At 52.2% G+C, this 18,939-nt stretch overlaps 2 protein-coding genes across 7 annotated transcripts in view; one reads left to right on the top strand and one right to left on the bottom strand.

Moving 5' to 3' along the window:
- The first annotated feature begins 663 nt into the window (after positions 1-663).
- Positions 664-18,939, top strand: part of LOC149310301 (cytosolic carboxypeptidase-like protein 5) — a 21,676-nt gene continuing 3,400 nt past the window's right edge. For 2 of the 6 annotated variants that reach the window (XM_089528661.1, XM_089528660.1), the window contains exons 1-14: positions 664-709; positions 1,906-2,218; positions 2,653-2,824; positions 3,902-4,068; positions 10,114-10,269; positions 10,660-10,837; positions 11,427-11,605; positions 11,879-12,383; positions 12,859-13,028; positions 13,548-13,683; positions 15,216-15,403; positions 16,232-16,434; positions 16,585-16,755; positions 18,035-18,193. In XM_089528661.1, coding sequence (XP_089384787.1) covers positions 1,968-2,218; positions 2,653-2,824; positions 3,902-4,068; positions 10,114-10,269; positions 10,660-10,837; positions 11,427-11,605; positions 11,879-12,383; positions 12,859-13,028; positions 13,548-13,683; positions 15,216-15,403; positions 16,232-16,434; positions 16,585-16,755; positions 18,035-18,193 — 2,635 coding nt within the window. In that variant the 5' untranslated portion in view covers positions 664-709; positions 1,906-1,967. The remainder of the gene's footprint in view (positions 710-1,905; positions 2,219-2,652; positions 2,825-3,901; positions 4,069-10,113; positions 10,270-10,659; positions 10,838-11,426; positions 11,606-11,878; positions 12,384-12,858; positions 13,029-13,547; positions 13,684-15,215; positions 15,404-16,231; positions 16,435-16,584; positions 16,756-18,034; positions 18,194-18,939) is intronic. The other 4 variants (XM_089528664.1, XM_089528663.1, XM_089528662.1 and 1 more) reach the window with 3 other exon arrangements.
- Positions 18,616-18,939, bottom strand: part of LOC149310300 (dolichyl-diphosphooligosaccharide--protein glycosyltransferase subunit 4-like) — a 13,098-nt gene continuing 12,774 nt past the window's right edge. Inside the window, exon 3 of the mRNA XM_089528668.1 lies at positions 18,616-18,860. The gene's annotated coding sequence lies outside the window, so the exon portion shown is untranslated. The remainder of the gene's footprint in view (positions 18,861-18,939) is intronic.

The following is an 18,939-nucleotide window of genomic DNA, read 5'->3' as shown; positions in this document are numbered from 1 at the left end:
TAATGATAATCTATTATTGTTATTATGGGACACCAACTTCTGCTTAGCGTTGTTCTTAATGATAGTCCTAACAACAACAAAAAAGAAGGATGCTTGTAATTAGCATGACTGTTATTTACTGGTGTTCCCTCTCTCTTCTTCAGGCTGCATCTGCATTGCAGAAATAATCCACTTTGACAGCGCTTTAACTGTCATGGCTGCATCCTACGCAATCCTGGGACTTGTAGTTTTGTGAGGTATTTAGCCTTCCCTGTCAGCGAGCTCTGATGCCCCACAAAACTACAACTCCATAGCATGGCGCCCTGGCAGTTAAAGCGGTATCGAACTGGATCATTTCCGCAGCGCGGGCCCAACCTTCCGGCCTTCTCCGGTGAGCAAAAGCTTCAAAATGGCCGCCCTCCGCGCTATTTATACTCCCAGCGGCCGCCTGGGCCACGCCCACCGGAGGGAGGGGCTGAGTGGCAGTTCCGCCCCCGCGGTTTCCAGGGCGACGCAACGGCCGCGTGTCCCAGCCAATGGCGCCTGGCGTTGCTATGGGAGCGGGCGTGCGGGCCAATGGCGAGCGGCGTTGCTCAGGAGAGCGAGGCGGGGCCAATGAGGGGCCTCCTTGCTGTTGCCTGGGCAGCGGGGCCGAGGAAGGGAAGGGAAGGGAAGGGAAGGGGCGTCGGGGCTGGCTGCCTGGGCCCTCGGCCGAGGAGGAGCAGCGCAGGTGGGTCATGGCTCGTGGCTCGCCTCCTGCTCTGGGCGAAGGCGGGCCTGGCCTGACGCCCCGCTGGGCCCCTGAGCATGGGCAGAGCGCCCCCTCCTGGCCGGGAGCGAGCGAGGGAAGGCGGGCCCCTGCCTTGCTTCCTTCCTTCCTTCCTTCCTTCCTGCGAGGCCTCAGTCGGGGACAGCGCCGCCGCCCCCTTCGGCCAGGCAGCCCTCCACTCAGCCTCCAAAGAAGAGGCTCCGCTACAGTCTCCTTGCTCTCCGGAAGCGCCTCCGGATGTGGAGCTGGAACCTGGCTCCCTGGAGCTGGCCTCCCTTGGGCCCTTGCTCTGCAGCAGCAGCAGAAAGCGAGCGAGGGAGCGAGCGAGCGCCCTAACTCCTCGGTGAAGCTCGCTCCGAGGCTCTGGCCCTGGCTGAGTGGAGCCGGCATCCGCCAGGGGCCCCGAGCGAAGAAGGGCTGCTTCCAAGGGCCTTCCCTCCCTCCGCCCCCTCGCCTTCTCTGGGGAGCCTTGGCTGGAGAAGGGGCTGGGCCGGGCCAGGGCCTTCTCGGGGCCTCCTCCAGCTCCAGGGTTCTGTGAGTCGAAGGCTGTGGGACCCCTCCTTGCCCCTTGCTGCTCTCTTATTGAGGCAGGCCTTTGGTGGGTGGATCTTACAGTGGGGCCTTTGGCTCCAGGACCCCCGCCCCATGGATGCCCCCCAAGGGCCAGCCCTTGAGTCCAAGCATCCCTGACAGATGGCCCTCCAGCCTCCGAGGAAGGAGACCCCAGCAGACTCCCTTCAGGGATCTAGTGGCATAGAAGAGTGGTGCCCCTGGGACATACATGGCTCTTTGGGGTTTATGTGTACTTGAGATATTCCCCTCCAGAGATGCTTGACTTCGTGGGCAAAGGCCCAGCGGAGGCCACCTTCTTTACTTTTGGAAATGGTTTTAATTAGGCTCGTTTTAATATTAGTATGTTTCAATGATTACTTATTGCAACTTTTGCAATCGGTGTTTTGGTTTCATCTTTTTAAGTTAAGGTAAGCTGCCTTGGATCCCATTTGGGAGAAAGGTGGGATATAAACCCTGTAACTAAATGGGACCCAGATGCGACTGCTGCTGTCTTCTCCTGTGTCCCTTCTTCTGGCCGAAGCAAGCTTAGAGCAGCTGGACTTCCGCCACTACAGACTGTGACCCTTCTGTCCTCTGGTCCGTAGCAGACCCTCCAGGCGACCTGTGGCAAACAGGAGGATGAACCTGCCCTACTGTCAGCAGGGTTATGATGGAGATACGCTGCGGTGGCCTCTTGTTCAGCTCCAAGTTTGACTCTGGGAACTTGGCCCACGTGGAGAAGGTGGAACACCAGGAGATCGATGGCGACCCCACAGGGAATGGCGGCGGCGGCGGCAGCAGTGGCGGCACCTCAGCCTCCTCCATGGTGTTTGGCACCTCTCTCCCTTTCGCTGACTATGAGTTTAATGTCTGGACCAAGCCAGACTGCGGAGACACAGAATACGAAAATGGGAACAGGTAAGGACAGAGGTAGAGGCAGAAAACAGAGAGAGGGAGAGGCAGCATAAAGACAATGGAGATGAATGTCAAAGTTGCCAAGAAGCAGATTTGGGGTGTGAAGAGGGAAAAGGGGAGCCAGGAACGACGGTCTCCAGTGTAGAATGAGAGAGAGCCATGTTGGGGGGAGGAATAGATACAGAATATGGAGATGTGGAGGGGAGTAGAATTGAACACAAGACCGTCAAAGATGGAGAAGCCGAAGGATGAAGTACTGAGGATGGAGTGTAAGTGATCCGGCTGAGGGTTGGGAAAGGGGGACATGCACATGATGTTTCTCAGTTCAGGTCTTTTTGGTCTCTCTTCTGGGCAGAGGAGAAGAGCAGCTTCTCTCAGGTCCCAGGAAACAGAGGCTGCCCAGGGGCTGACTGTCTCCTCCCTCCCTGCTGCCCCAGGTCCTGGTTCTACTTCAGTGTGCGCGGAGGAGTGCCGGGCAAGCTGATCAAGATCCACATTGTGAACATGAACAAGCAGACCAAGCTCTACTCGCAGGGAATGGCCCCCCTGGTCAAGACAATGCCTGCCAGGCCTCGCTGGGAGCGCATCCGGGAACGGCCGGCCTTTGAGGTATCCATGTGGCAGGACTGGGGAGCCTGAGGGATTTGTGCCTTGAGGTTTGTGTACATTCCCCAAAAGGCTGCGTGTGAGAGCTTTCTTAAGTGATTGGAAACTCCCACCACCAGGATTGGGGAGGAGATGGGTATGGCAAGCAGGGGCTGGAGAAAGCCTTGGTGGCAGGCTCTAGTCGGTGGAAGTGAAGCGCCAGGCTTCCTGACTCCCAGTACGAGTTATCCAGGGACTTTTCTCCTCCGCGTTTCCTTCTGCAGTCCCAAGGGATGTGGTCAGCTTCCCTGACCTGCCTCTCTCCTCTAGTGTCCCCTTAGGTTTTGTGCTAGCTGGCTGTTGTCTGTGTAGGCTCAGTCTTTTCTGGGACCATACTCACATGCGGTACCCAGAAGGGTGACCTGAAAGGCCAACTCAAGGCATTAGGCTGCTTCCTCCTCTGGTGACTTGCTGGAATGCCAGGAGGCCAAGTGCAAATGGTTTCTCCCAGCAAAGTGGCTGCTTTTGAGCTGACCACAAGAGGGGCAAGAATCTGCTGCTGGCATTGAGAGGAAATCCTGCTCCTTTAGTTTGGCTCGCATGTGACCTCCATTTTCCCTCAGTGAGAACCAAAGGGAGAGGTAGAGGAGACACAGAAAGTTACTGGGTCTCCATAGTTCTCTTTCCTGATACCTGGGAGAGAGAGAGATTGAGAGAAAGAAATGCTGCTTCTGCAGTTGACAACTTCACCAGGGATGCTTTTCTACTTTGGCAGGACCCAGTCCCTTTCCAAGGCTATTTCTCTGAGTGTGCTCAAGTAGAGTGGGCATTTGCCAACAGATTTAACCCCCATCCCCATGGGCTGCCTGCTCAAATTTGGCAAGAGGGGGCTGTGAGGAGTGTAGCTGTAAAGGCTAAAGATAATTGAGAGCCAGGCATGGCCCAGTGGTGCCAGACAAGAATGGCCCTTCATTCTTGCCTGGCAGCAGCCTTATGCACTGCTTGCACCCACGTCTGCCTGAATGGTCCTTCAGCCAGCCTTGGGCTCCATTTCCCTGGGCAGTGGCCACTCAGCTATGCCATGTCTTTTGCTTCGTGCAGATGGTGGATACCCAGTTTGTCCTCTCCTTTGTGCACCGCTTCTTGGACTGCCGAGGCGCCACCACCTACTTTGCCTTCTGCTACCCCTTTTCGTACACGGAATGCCAGGACATGCTGGCACAGCTGGATGCCCACTTTGCAGAGTGCAGACACCTCTCTCCTAGCAGGTAAGCACAGACTCAGGTCTGTTGCCACCACACCTTCCCACACCACACCTGTCCTGGGGAGCTGGCCGGGCACAGAGGTCCCCTTGGCCAGGAACACATAGGTTTCAGGGGATGGGGGTTCTCCCAGAGGGGAAGCACTTGGCCATCCTTCAGAGTAAGAGGTTTTGGTTGTCAGTAACATCCCAGAGTGCCAGTCTGGTGCAAGAGGGGAATGATGCCCTGTTGTTTTTCCAGAAGAGGAGGAGTGGTTGTGTTCCCCTCCAAGGTTACTATTGTCGCTGCTCCTGCTCTTGATATTTTGGTTTATATCCTGCCTTTTCCCAAAAAACTGACTCAAGTTGGCCTATACCTAGAAAACTACAGTCAACCCTCTACTTTTGCGATGTCAACATCTGTGGATTTGATTATTCACGTTTGTCCTCATATGGCTGCATGCACTCCTCCTCCTCCCTCCCGGCCTTTTCCGTTTGGGGGGGAAAGGCCCAGGAGGGAGGGAGCAGCCAAGAAAGGCAGGCATATGCCTCTCCCTCCTCCTTCCCTCTGCACTTCAGTGGCTCAGGCAAGCCAGCTAAAGCATGGGAAGGAAAGCATGAGCAGCATGCGCGGTCCCCCACTTATTCCCGCTTTTCCCACTTTCACAGGACTCTTGCACCCCTAATCCCCACAAAAGTGGATGTACAACTGTATTCACAATATTAAGACAATGTCAAACACACAATTAAACATAATAAAAAACAACAAAAATAGTGCAGTTTTTAAAAATGCAGAATCCTCTTTAAATCCTTTCTTTAAAAACTTTCAGTTCTAGTAGCCTGTTTGAATAAAGAAAAGGTTTTCCCCACTGATGGAAGGACAGGAAGGGAGGCATCTGCTCTTCCTGGAAAAGGTGCTCCAGAGCTGCAGGGCAGCCACCGAGAAGGCCCCATCTTGCCTTTCCATCAGCTGTATCTTGTCACGGTTGTGGGACTGAGAGGAGGACCTCTCCTGAGGATGTCTGGGCCCTGGACACTGTCCTCATACAGAGAGATACAGTCTGCCAAACAGCCTGGACATTAGCCGTACAGAGCATTCTAGGTGATAACCAACACTTTGAATTGTGCCCAGAAGCAGACTGACAGCCAGTGGAGCTGTTTCAAGGAGGGACTCATGGACACCCTGTAGCCAGCCCCAGTTAGCAATCTGGCTGCTCTTCTTTGGACCAGCAGATGTTTCCAATCACTCTTCAGTGACAGGCATCTCAGGTGCACTTGGCACAGTAGCTCAGAGGATGCAAGACTGAAAACTGAGGAGTCTCTCCCCATCACTTGTGCAGCCTTGGCTCTGAAAGAATTGGGAAGGACAAACCACACTGGGGGTGCTCCCACTCCTGAACAAGGAGGAGGAGTGATCCCTCATCCGTATGCTGGTTTCTGTAGACTAGCCCTTGTAGTATGGCAAAACAAGCTGTCCACAAAACCTTGAGCCATTACCAATTTGTCAGCTTTTAAAACACCATTGGGACATTATAGGTCATTGCCTGTGCATTCAATGCCTGGTGTAGTTTTTACCTTGTGTTAAGGTCGAGTTCTGTGGGTGAAGGGGTGCAGTTTTCCCAAGGCCAATCTAGGGGTCTTGGTTTGCCAGCCCCCCTTCCTCCTCACTGCAGCAGGCCTTTCCTCTGAGCAGTCATGGGATGGTGCTGCCTGGATTCTCTGTTGGTTGGCTTACATGGATAGCTCTTCCTTCTTCACGAGTGGCAGCCCTCCTGGTGTGGCTTGCCCTTCCCGCTTGCTTCAGAAGCAGGGCATGTCCAAGTGATGTTGGGCTTCATCCCTTTCACAAGAAGACTACCTTCATTTCTAAACACACCTCCTTTGAAGCAACTGACCTTTTTCTTTGCTGCCTTTTCCTGCTTATTCCGTGGCAGCTCAGAGCCCCCTCGGTGTCTTTGCCAGTGCATTCTCGAGCTGTAAAAGGGCTGGAGAAAATAGGCAAACTGTCATAGAGGGAAGAAGACAAATAGTGCAAGGACCCGAAAGTGGGAGGCAAAAAAACTTGCACAGGCAGCAAGTCAAGGGGACCCATGGTCTTAAATGTCTCTACTCTAATGCACAGAGTATGGGAAATAAGCAAGATGAACTCGAACTCCTAGTACAACAAAGCAAGTATGATATAATAGGCCTCACTGAAACCTGGTGGGATGAGTCTCATGATTGGAATGTGGAAATAGAGGGGTATAACCTTTTTAAGAGAAATAGGCCAAACAGGAAAGGAGGAGGAATAGCACTATATGTCAGAGATATTTACACCAGTGAAGAGATCCTGGACATCAATCATGGAAGCCAGGTGGAGAGCATCTGGATAAGAATCAAAGGGGAGGGAAACAACAAGGATGTTACGGTGGGAGTCTACTACAGACCCCCAAGTCAGACTGAGGAATTGGATGATGCCTTTCTAGGACAGATGACCCATAGATTCAGAAAAGAGAGATGTAGTAGTGATGGGCGACTTCAACTACCCTGATATTTGCTGGAAGTCAAACTCAGCCAAATCTTCAAGGTCTAGCACATTCCTCACTTGCCTGGAAGACAATTTCATGGTCCAAAAGGTGGAAGAGGCAACAAGGGGGTCAGCTATTTTGGATCTGATCCTAACCAACAAGGATGACTTAGTTAATGAGGTGCAAGTGGTGGGATCATTAGGTGGAAGTGACCATGTTCTCCTGGAGTTTGTAATACAGTGGAAAGGAGAAGCCAGGCAGAGTCAGAACGCATCCTTGACTTTAGGAGAGCGGATTTCAGTAAACTTAGAGAAGAATTGAGGGCGATTCCATGGTCAGAAATACTAAAAGATAAAGGAGTTCAGGAGGGATGGGACTTTCTCAAAAGAGAGATACTGAAGGCACAATTTCAAACAGTTCCAGTGAGAAAGAAAAACGGGAGGTGTCTCAAGAAACCAGGATGGATGACTAAGGAACTTTCAACGGAGATGAGTTTGAAACGGAACATGTATAAGAAATGGAAAAAGGGGGAAATCACAAAAAAGGAATTCAAAGAAATAGCAGGCATTTGTAGGGTAAAGTCAGAAAAGCTAAAGCGCAGAATGAACTCAGGCTTGCTAGAGAGGTTAAGAAGAACAAAAAGGGCTTTTTTGGATATGTCCACAGCAAAAGGAAGAAGAAGGAAACGGTAGGTTCACTGCGTGGAGAAGATGGCAAAATGCTAACAGAGGACAGAGAAAAGGCAGAATTCCTCAAGACCTTCTTTGCCTCCGTCTTCTCAGAAAAGGAAAAGGGGCTCAACCTGAGGATAATGGAGCAGAGGACAGAATAGGGGCATTTCAGCACAGAATAAGTAAAGAGATAGTAGAGGAATACCTTGTTAATCTAAATGAATTTAAGTCTCCAGGACCAGATGAATTACATCCAAGGGTACTAAAAGAACTGGCAAATATAATATCGAAGCCATTGGCAATAATAGTCTTTGAGGACTCCTCGAGAACAGGAGAAGTCCCAGCCGACTGGAGGGGGGCAAACGTTGTCCCCATCTTCAAAAAGGGGAAAAAAGAGGATCCCAACAATTATCGTCCAGTTAGTCAGAGATCAATCCCAGGAAAGATTCTGGAGCAGATCATTAAACAGAGAGTCTGTGAACATCTAGAAGGCAATGCCATCATCACAAAAAGTCAACATGGGTTTCAGAGAAACAAGTCATGCCAGACAAATCTAATCTCTTTCTTTGACAAAATTACCAGCTTGGTAGATGAAGGGAATGCTGTGGATATAGTATATCTTGATTTCAGTAAGGCCTTTGACAAAGTTCCCCATAACATTCTTGCAAACAAGCTTGAAAAATGTGGGCTAGACAAGGCAACTGTTACATGGATTTGGAATTGGTTGACCGGCCGAACCCAAAAGATGGTCAGCAATGGCACCTTTTCATCCTGGAGAGAAGTGAACAGTGGGGTGACCAGTGGGGCTCTGTCCTGGGCCCAGTGTTATTCAACATCTTTATCAATGACCTGGATGACAGAATTGGGAGCATACTTATCAAATTTGCAGATGACACCAAATTAGGGGGAATAGCTAATACCCCAGAGGACAGGATCAAGATTCAAAATGACCTGAATAGACTAGAAAGCTAGGCCAAAGCTAACAAAATGAAATTCAACACAGAGAAATGTAAGCTACTACACTTAGGGCAGAAAAATGAAAAGCACAGATATAGGATGGGTGTCACCTGGCTGAATGAGAGACTTCCACGTGAGAAAGGGGTCTGGGAGTCCAAATAGACCACAGATTGAACATGAGTCAACAGTGCAATGCGGCAGCTAAAAAAGCCAATGGAATTTTAGGCTGCATCAATAAAAGTATAGTGTCTAGATCAAGGGAAGTAATAGTGCCACTGTATTCAGGCCCCACCTGGAATATTGTGTCCAGTTCTGGGCACCACAATTAAAAAAAGACATTGAGAAACTGGAGCCATGTGTCCAAAGGAGGGCGACTAAAATGGTGAAGGGTCTGGAACCATGTCCTATGAGGAACGACTTAGGGAGCTGGGGATGTTTAGCCTGGAAAAGAGATGGTTAGGAGGTGATATGATAGTCCTGTTTAAATACTTGAAGGGATGTCATGTTGAGGAGGGAGCTGACTTGTTTTCTGCTGCTCCAGAGATTAGAATGCAGAGCAATGGATGCAAGCTCCAGGAAAAGAGATTCCAGCTCAACATTAGGAGGAACTTTCTGACAGTAAGGACTATTTGACAGTGGAACACACGCCTTCCTCGGAGTGTAGTGGAGTCTCCCTCCTTGGAGGTCTTTAAGGAGAGGCTGGATGGCCATCTGTCAGGGATGCTTTGACTGAGAGTTCTTGCATGGCAGGGGGTTGGACTGGATGGCCCTTGCGGTCTCTTCCAATTCTATGATTCTATGCTCCTGGAATGGTTTCAGAAGTGAGCCAGCTGCCAGTGAATTGATGTCTTTATCCTCTGCTACCCTGGCAGTGGTCTCCTTGAAAGCATTAATGGCCTTGTACTGCACTCTGCACTGTGTGTCACAGCTCACACAATGCCAGTTGCTTAAGGCCAGTGAAAGGAATGATGCATCACCAGTGCTGTGACTTCTCTGGTTCCAGAGAGACTCTGGAGAAAGAGAAGGCCATGCAGTTGCTTCTTGAAGGCAGATTAGAAAACACACCTCATTGAGACATATGTTCTGTTGAAATTGTAGTTCCAGGTCCCCCCAAGACTTCATTGGGTGCCGAACACCAAAATGTGTTCTTGCTGTAAGATAAGCTTTATTAGTGGTCAGTGGATGCAGCAGGAGATACACAGGAGAGAAGCCCTTTCACTGATGGAGTCCAGCATTCCCTCATAGCCAATGGCCCTAAACAGCTAATCTACTTGGACAGTCTTTGGCCAGCAGTCCTGGCCCTCATGGCTAGCTAAATAGCGGAGCCCTGGGCTGGGGTGCCGATGGAAGATAGACTACCAGGGGTGCAGAAACAAATATATAAAATCAAAATGTGCAAGTGTGACCCATTTCCCTCCCTCCTCCCCTTAGTGATGAGAACTGTGCAAGAGTGGGCAACAAATTTGCCCCTGTCCCCTGGTCTTTTCATAAATAGGACCCACCCACGCTTTGTGTGATAGTGACTCTCTTAAGCTAGTTATGTGCTGCTTGAAGGAGTTCTTAGTTGAGGGCTGGCACGAGGGTGCCTTTGTTTTTCCACCCTCCTGCCTTAGCTCAAGGAACACCCTGGTATTGGCAAAGTCTAAGCTGCCACCACATTGCCATTGGCAACTGAGAGCACCCTCTAGCTTCTTTCTGGCCGGGCCTGGGCAGCTGGGCTTTGCATGTTGCTCTCTCATAGGTTGGGCATTTGGGGCCAGCCCCGTTTGCCCATGCTTTTCTGCTACAGAACCACTTGGTGATATTTGTGTTGCTCAAGGAGGTGCGAAGCAGAGACTCAACCAGCGAGGAAGCCTTGGCCGGAGGGTGGGGTCTTAAAAAGAAGTCAAAAAGCAGAACGACAACTGAACCAGACCTTCTTCTGCTCTTCTAAATTAGTGTCCAACAGTATAGCACAATGAACCAGAAGGCAGGCACAGACTCTAGAAAGGCGGAGGTGAAGCCGCATCCCACCACCCACCGCATGAGAAAGTGCCCTCGGAGAGGACGCACAAAGGGGCGGAAGGAGGAGAGCCTCCCACCAAAGGGTGCACCGTAAGTGGATTGCCTTTGCTTCCCACGCCAGGCCTTGGTCGTCCCTCTCCTCAGAGGGGAGACTTTCTCAGGGTGCTTTTTTGGGCACTTGAGAGCAGGTAGCCCAGACCCAAGCAGCTCCTCACCCAACCACCCTTTCTCCCTCTCCGTTCTGGGCATGAGGATAAAACCAGGTGGGCAAAAACCCTGTGGAGAGTAGGAACAGAATGAGACCACAAGCCAGTGAACAAGCCGTAACAAGGAGAGAGTCTGTCACCGGTCCCCTGCTTCACACTCCCCCTTCCCAAAAAACCTGAAAAGAAGATCTTTCTTTTCTCTTCTGTTTCCTTCTCTCTTTTACTGACCGCCTTTCTTGTGCTGATGGGACTCACCCGCTGTCTCTATCCCCAGTTCCTTGGATGCCATCTATTACCATCGGGAGTTGCTGTGCTACTCCCTGGACAGACTCCGGGTGGACCTGCTGACCATCACATCCCACCATGGCATGCAGGAGGAGCGGGAGGCCCGGCTGGAGAAGCTCTTTCCGGACAAGAACACCCCCCGGCCCCACTGCTTTGTGGGAAAGAGGGTGAGTGGGTAGCTGCCTAAGGATGGCGGTGGCTGTGACTGGGGCACAGAATGCCTGGTCAGGGAAGTCCTCTGGTGGATAGATATCAGTTGACCATCTCTTGAAGTGGCCAGGAGCTAGAGCCAAAGTTAGGCAGTGCTGGGCTGGTGCTGGTTTCAGAGGGAGCCCACTTGACAAATTGAGATTATTTTCTTTCCCCCCGTATTTTCCTTCTCCCCTCTTTCTTTTTTTCTTTGCTCATTCTGAGAGTGACCCGTTCCTGCTAGCAGGACTGGCTTCCTTTTAATTTCTGTATAGGGCTTTCCCGTTCTGGAGAGTTGTAAAAATAAATCACAGTGCCATAAATAACATAAGTTGTTTTAATGGGTTTTATATCATGAGCTGCCTTGGGTCCCTTTTTTGGGAGATAGAAATAAAATAAATAAAAATAAAAATAGCTGCAGAAGCAACCCTTTGGGGAGCCTTGTAGGGAGCTCTGAAGGACCAAGAACTCTTTCAGGGAAATTTTGAGAGCAGGAGCAGGTCACGGCTACCGTCTCTCTCTCTCTCTCTCTCTCTGGTTTTCTCCCCCTTCCTTGTGCCCCCCCAGGTCTTCTTTCTCAGCAGCAGAGTCCACCCCGGGGAGACACCCTCGAGCTTCGTCTTCAACGGGTTCCTGGAGTTCATCCTGCGGGAGGATGACCCTCGGGCCCAGATGCTGCGCCGCATGTTTGTCTTCAAGCTCATTCCCATGCTGAACCCGGACGGGGTGGTACGGGGGCACTACCGGTGAGGGCCAGGGTGGGCGCAGCACTCTTGGGCATTTGCAGGCCTTTTCTATTGAGGTGGTCGAGCAAAGGAAGGCCAAGTAGTGCAGTGAGGGACCTTCATCCCAAGGCAACTCCGAGCTCAAGAGGCACCTTCCCTAGGCGGCCTGTCTTTTTCCTCTCTTTGTAGCATGTCATGCACATCAGGTTGTTCTATGTGGCAGCCTCTGGGAGGGAGATGCCTTGGCCCAGGCTGGCTCCCAATTGCTGTGGATTATTCTCCTCTTCCCCATAGGACAGACGCTCGTGGAGTCAATCTGAATCGCCAGTACTTGAACCCGGATGCTGAGCTTCACCCAGCCGTGTACGGGGCCAAGGCTGTCATGCTGTACCACCACGTCCATAGCCGCATCCAGCCTGGCTCTCCTGACTGGCGGGCGTATGGCGGACCCCTTGGCATGAAGGCCTCGAATCATTATTCCTCCCGCAATGGCCCTGCCAGTGGGGAGGCCCCTCTTTCGCAGCTGGAGAAAGCCAACAACCGCCGCAACTGTCCCAGAGAGACCTGCACCTCCTCACCGCAGGACTCTGAGGCATCGGACAGCCTGGACCAGGACACCTGGATCCTCTCGGACGAGGCACCCAGCGAAGAATCTGGGAGCGAAGCAGAGAGCCCTCCTGCCGCAGACGCCATCCCGCCTCAGCAGAGCGGTCTGGCTTACTATGTCGACCTCCATGGCCATGCCTCCAAGCGCGGCTGTTTCATGTATGGGAATAACATCTCTGATGAAAACCACCAGGTAAGGAGGAGGAGGAGGAGGGCTGCTGGAGCCTGGGATGATTGCCAGGTGCCACTCTCTGGCCAAACAGGTGCGCTTCCCAGCCTGTCAGGGGATGAGGGCTGTCCCAGGGGTCTAGGCAGGAGAGAATGGGGCACACAGTCACCAACTAATGTGTGAATGGAAATGCCCCCAGGACTGAGGCTGTGGCCACATGGCCCTGGCTCTTAATAGTGGGTAGGAAACTCCTGCAGCTCTCTTCAGGGTTTGTAGACCATTCAGCCCTGGCAGACTCTTTTCTGAATCCACATCTATAGCCGGAGGCTCTCTTCTCTCCTGGCTTAAGGTTCTTCAGCTGGATTTTTCCTTCCCAGCCAGCTGTGCTAAAGTGAAGTCGAGAGTGCTTCCTTCTCCAGAAGCGCAGAGCTGCTCACTTTCTCTCTGTGTGTTTGTCTGTCTCCATGGCTAGTCCCAACTTCTCGGTTTGATTTTTCAGGTTGAGAACATGCTATTCCCAAAGCTCATCTCGCTGAACTCTGCTCACTTTGATTTCTCGGGCTGCAACTTCTCCGAGAAGAACATGTATGCCAAAGACAAGCGGGACGGGCAGTCCAAGGAGGGCAGTGGGCGGGTAGCCATCTTCAAGGCCTCAGGCATCATTCACAGGTACATGCACCCCATGAGATGCTATCACATCACTGTCCCAGATGCTTGCCCCTTCCCATGCGCCCATCTTCCAGGCTGCCTTGAAGCCATTCCAGTTTCTGCTGCATCAAAAGAGGCTGGTTCAATCAGAAGAGGGGCAGGGTGGGGATGGGGTCCTGGAGTGACTGAAGTCCAAAGCCATCCCTTGCCTTACTCATAAGGGGACTCTGGCAGGTCCTGTTGTAGCTCTTTGAGTCCTAGAGAGCTCTTCAGAGCCCAGGCATCCCTGTTGGCCACCAGGAGAAGGAGAGTCAACACTGCCATTGTGGTGATGGGGCCGGCACACTTTGGACAGTTTGTGCTCTGGCCCCACATGGTTTGGGCAGGAGGCTAAAGGTGGAGGAGAGCACTAGTTCAGATGCTTGCAGGCTGGTCCTCTGGATTTTTTGGTGTGAGTTCTTCCTCTGTGTCATGGAGCTGGTCTTTTGCCCACTGCTGCATTGACATGGCCCAGACTTTTCTCCCCTTTGTGTTTTCTAGCTATACCCTGGAGTGCAATTACAACACGGGGCGATCCGTCAATACCGTTCCAGCAGCCTGTCACGATAACGGACGGGCGACCCCTCCTCCTCTCCCAACATTCCCCTCCAAATACACCATGGAACTGTTTGAGCAGGTATCAGAAGCACCATTCTCTCTTCTTCCTGAGCTCTTTCTCTTTCTCTGTGAGAATGTTAAGAGGCCCATGCCTCCAGATGCTTGTTCAGCAGAAGGCTAGACCTTCATAGAGGGCTTCAAATTTTGGCCATTGCCACGGGGAAGAGAGAACTTCAGGCTGGGGATTTTAATTACAAGTGGACTCACCAGGGCTGCTTTGGTTTAATCCAGAGTGGAGAGCATGCAGCACTTGCAGGCCCACCAGTAGAATTCACGTAGAAAACTGTAGCACTTCTCCCAACCCATGAGAAGACCTCCCTAGAGGACAGCACCTGTGGGACTTTTGGTCAAGTTCTTAGGTTACTCCTAGGATGGAGGCAGGGTCATGATTTTTGACCCAGTGGCAGACCTTTTCTCAGTGGCTCTCTCCTCAGAGAACTTGGGAAAGCCCTTGGAGGCAGCGGCATCACCAGAAGGTTGCCCAAAAGGGGTTTTTTTTTTTTTTTTTGATGGGGTACTACACTCCATGTGGAGCAGGCGGCTACCTTTTGGGTCCGGTGTGGCCATGGCCAAGAGGGAGATGAGCATGCCCCTCACCTTGCTGCTGTGACACCATTCTATGCGCCACAAGTTGAGGGGGTGTGCCCAGCTCTCGGAAGTCCCACCTCTCTGCACCGGGTGACACCCCGGGCAGGCATGCCACTGCTTGGAGGCAAGTCTTCTGCTGTGGAGAACTTAAAAGTTTTGCCTTCCCTGCTGTGCTTCTCCATGCTCATCAGAACACCCAGTTGCCTGCCTGGGATTCTGCTCTTCCTTGGATGCAAAGGACTTGCATTTCTTTAGAGGCATGAGGACTGCAGTCTCTGCCAGGCAGGATGAACTCCAAGGTGGCTTTCCAACATGCAGCTCTGCAGAGATACATTCCTCTGAGAGCAGCTGGTACTTTATAAACCTCCTGTTTGGGGGACTCTCTCAACCTCCGGTGAGCCACATTTATAGGGCTTTGGACTGGGCTGGACATCTTGCTTCAGCACCTCAGTCTTTCACAACCATTTCTTCTGGACAGAACATAAAGAGAACTGCTTACAGTTCTTCACTTGTGGCTCTCCATCCTCAGAGAGACAAGCACAGCTGGTGGCTCAGGTGGCCTCCTCCAATCTGAGAAGCACAAACACCTTCTCTAGGCACCCTGCCAGTTAGTGGGGCCCAGAGCCAAAGCCGGCCTAACAGCCCTTTTTTTCCCCCCTCCCAGCGACTTTAATGGTGTACTCTTGTTAGAAAGACTTCTATAGCAGCCCAGGGACATGAGACTGGTGCACCTTCATAGAGTGGCCCTGGATGAGAAGCAGTGTCTCAGTTATTCAGAGAACTTCTCCTGCTGCCCTGGTTGGGTCTCCTGAGAGTGTTCCCTTCCTTGAGCTTCACAAGCCTGGCTGCTGCTGTGTGGGTCACACATGCCTTAGCCCCATTTTGGGAAAACCCCTTGGCCAGGCCAGGTCGCTGGAGTATCCAGAAGCTGCCAACCCTTCTCTTCCCCTTCCCTTGCCACAGGTGGGCCGGGCCTTGGCCATCGCCGCGCTGGACATGGCAGAGAGCAACCCTTGGCCTCGGATTGTCCTCTCCGAACACAGTTGCCTTAGCAACCTGCGCGCCTGGATGTTGAAGCATGTCCGGAGCTCGAGGGGAGTGGTTGGCTGCACCCGGCGGAAGGGCGCCAGAACCCCACCCAAGGGGGCCAAGTATGTGGCTGGGCAGGGGTCTCATGGGGAGGGTCGAGGGGCCAGGCCATGGGGCTTTCCCTGAGTTGTTTCTGGACCTTGGTGCTCTTGTTGGAAGGTGGATTGTGTGGTTGTCTCGCAAGCCGTGGGAGAGCTGTTCCTCCATGGAGGGAGTGTTGTTTCTAGGCACTCCACTTGGCTTCCCTGTAAGCATAACTGGAAGGCTTTGCAGAAGGTTAGAACCACCTCCTGGCCTAGCATGCCTCTAGCCAGCTCCCCTCTCCCTCTTACCTCCCTGGTATGTTGTGGCACAGATTCTTAGGCCAGCCTGCCATCTTCAAGGCCTTGAAAGAACGATGCAGAAAGGCTAGGACAGGAATTGGTTTTCCAGGCTCATATGGGCCGTTATTGGATTTTCACACACAAACCTAGTCATTCAAATTGGATTTCAGATAGGAAAGCCCAGGAAGAGTTCTAGTGGTGCTCTGGTGTGGGTGGGTTTTCTTTGGAGGGGGGATGAATTAGGGAGGGCCTGGATGCTAGTCCCTCACTCCACAATTCCTAGCAAACAGCCTGGGAGCATTATGGTAGTGTCAGCATATATGACTGTACCCTTCTGTGCCCTGAGAATATATGGGCAGACCCTGCCCTGAGGGACTACAGTCCAAGGAGAAGAAGAATAGGCATGCAGTTCCACAAAACCTTGTCTATTTTCATGAAGGAAGGTGCTAGGTCATAGGTTAAATACAGAGGTAGGGTGCCCATATCCAGGAGGTTTGAGAAGCCCTCCTGCTTCAGGACCCCACCCCCCGTCATTTCCCTTCACCATCTTCCTTCCCTCCATCTCAGCGGTGTCTCTGCCTCCATCTCTGAGAACTCGCTCTACCGGGCCAGGAGCTTCAGCAATGGGAGCAGCAGCAACCAACAGGCTTCCCCTCAGGTCAAAGCCTCGCCCAGCTTCACCTTCACCTGCTCCCACCCCACTGCCCCGCTGGGCAGCACGAGCCAAAACTCCCAGAAAGGGGCCTCGAGGGTCCTGACACTCGTCCGAGGTAAGCTTACCAGCAGGACATTGCTGGGAGTGGTCCGGTGGATCGTGAAGTGGATTTGCTCCTGGAAGTGGCAGTTTTGAACCAACACTGTGCCTTTCTTTCTCTCCTTCCCACTTTCTCTTTCCTTCTCTCTCTTTTGGTGAAATAAAGAGCTCCACAGTAGAGCCCAAGCGTCTTGTGGAAGCTGCCCCTCAGGCAGCCTGAGCCCCCCGCCCTGCTCTCTGAACCAAGGGATGCCCTGGGCTCCAGGGGGCCTGTGCAGTCCTTGTGGAGAGTGCTGGGCAGAGGCCTCTGCGGCTCCCACCGCTCAGGAATCGGCAGGTGAGCCGCAGCCCATGCCTCATGAGAAAACTGACCCTGCAGAGTGGGAGGAGCGGGAGGGATTTCACTATGAGTGGGCAGCCTGCTTTGGAATGGGGGCTTGTTTCCAAATTACTGACAGGGCCTCAGTTGGGCTGGACTCCCTCTGGCTGCCTCTTGCCCCTCTCTCCCTCTGGGGAGCTTCTGGGCTGTCTTTCTGTTTGCTTCTATGGTATCTCCACAAGAGTCTTCTGAGGCTGGCTCAGCAAATAGTGCATACCTTGACTCATTGAACAAAGAGCTGAACCTGAGTCCTAATCCCTCCCCTAAATGGGTTCTAGGTATTCTGGGGCCCACCTTGTGCCTGGGGGGCATCAGTGGTTCCTCTTCCTTCAACTTGCCTACTTCCAAAAGCAGCTAACAGGCAAGGGGATTACAATGGTGCTCATAGTGATTTCCTTTTGGAATGATAAGCTCTCTCCCATTCATATGGTAGCCTCAACCCTAGGATGGAAACATACCGGGGCCTATTTGGGAGCCGCCTCCCCATCAGGCCACTGGTCTGTGTGGCCCAGGGCAGACTAGCAGTGGTTCTGAAGGGTCTCAGACCAAGCAGCTGTGTGTGGAGAAAGGCAAGAGGATAGAGAGAGCTCTGACAGGTAGGGCAGGGCTAATGCCTCGCCTCTTTTGGCTGTTGCCAGAGGATTATGGACATGGAAGGGGTTGAAAGATTTGAGGCAGGGGCTGAGACATGGTGGCTAGGTTCTGCTCGTTGTTGTTATTGTGTGCTGTCCTTTCTGATTTACTGCCACCTAAGGTGAATCTATCAAGGGGTTTTCTTGGCGAATATGTCCAGAGGAGGCTTTCTCCTGCCTTTCTCTGAAGACGACTTGGCTAATGTCACCCGGGGTTCCCATGGCTGAGCAAGGATGCAAACCCTGCTCTCTCATTGTCCAACACTCAGGCCACTACACCAATCTAGCTGTCATATATAAACACAGCCTCAAATCCACATCAGCCCCAGTAGGCTGCTATTTTTGCCCCCCTCATTCGTTCTGGAAGGTTCAGTTGTGCTAGTTAGCCAGCCCTGGCTGCTAGACAGGCTTTGTATGTGCATGTGCTCCAGACAAGCGATGCAATCGCCATCCCTCCTCAAAATCCCAAAAGTATTGACTGCTGGAGAACATTTCCTCCAGCAGCTAAGGTGGGCTCCTTTGCAGGCCAGGTCTGGGAAGGGAGTGGGAAGAGAGGCGACGGCACTCCCTCTCAGGTTGGGCCTGCTTGTTCCCCCTCCCCTCAGAGCCTCGGGTTCAGGAGAAGCGGCGCCATCAGCACCAGACCTTGCTGCAGGTAGCTGTGAACAGCCTCCAGGCCCCATCGACAGTCCCTTCCTCCGCCAGGATGGCCTCTCACCTCCAGCTGCCTCCTAGCCTGGGCACCTGCTCCCTCCACGTAACAGGTGTGTAACCTGGGGGCTTTCTTTCTCTCAGCCACAGGGACTTGTGTGTCTCCTTCCTGGTGTGGGAAAATGCCAACAGGGAAGTGGGTAGGCAGCTGTTTTCTATCAAAAGGAGAAGAAATTGAAAACCTCCATTAAACCAGGTGTGAAGGAGAGATGGAGCCTCATGGCTGTTGTTGTTTTGAGACTGTCTCTCCTTCCCATCTTGTTTTCGGTTGCCAGTGATGCTGCTTGGAAGACCAAGGCCTCTGCAAGTGGCAGCTTGTAACCCCCACAGAGTCCCACATCTAGGCCCCTTGGAGGTCGTCCTCAAACATTCCTCCTTTCCTTGTTAAAAGAACAAGGACAATGTTAAAAATTGTATTGATCTTAGTTTGGATCCTAAACTAGGAGAAAGCCGGCAGATAAAATCAAATAAAAACAGGGTTTAGGCACCTAAAAGGGATTTATTTCTGCATCATTTTTGATCGGCTTCTGTTGGCTTCTTCAACTCACTTCCTTGGACCCTCTCTTCTCCTTGGCCACAGTCTGCCTCTTCTGCATGATGGGCTGGACTACCTCTTCCATGGAAACTAGTGCTCCTGCTTGGGAGCTGTCAGTTGATTCTTATGCCATCTGTACTGGAGTTGAGGCACACACCGCTGTTTGCAGCAGCCTGCCTGCCTGCCTGCAAGAGATCTCAGTCAGAGCAGGTTTCTGACCTTACCCCACTATCTCTTTTCTTGCAAGCAAATTGGAACTAGCAT

This window comes from Sceloporus occidentalis, unplaced genomic scaffold, assembly GCF_023333645.1.
Source record: "Sceloporus occidentalis isolate IW3139 unplaced genomic scaffold, rSceOcc1.0.p SCAF_6, whole genome shotgun sequence".
Taxonomy (NCBI): domain Eukaryota; kingdom Metazoa; phylum Chordata; class Lepidosauria; order Squamata; family Phrynosomatidae; genus Sceloporus; species Sceloporus occidentalis.
This window is presented reverse-complemented; position numbering and strand designations above follow the sequence as displayed.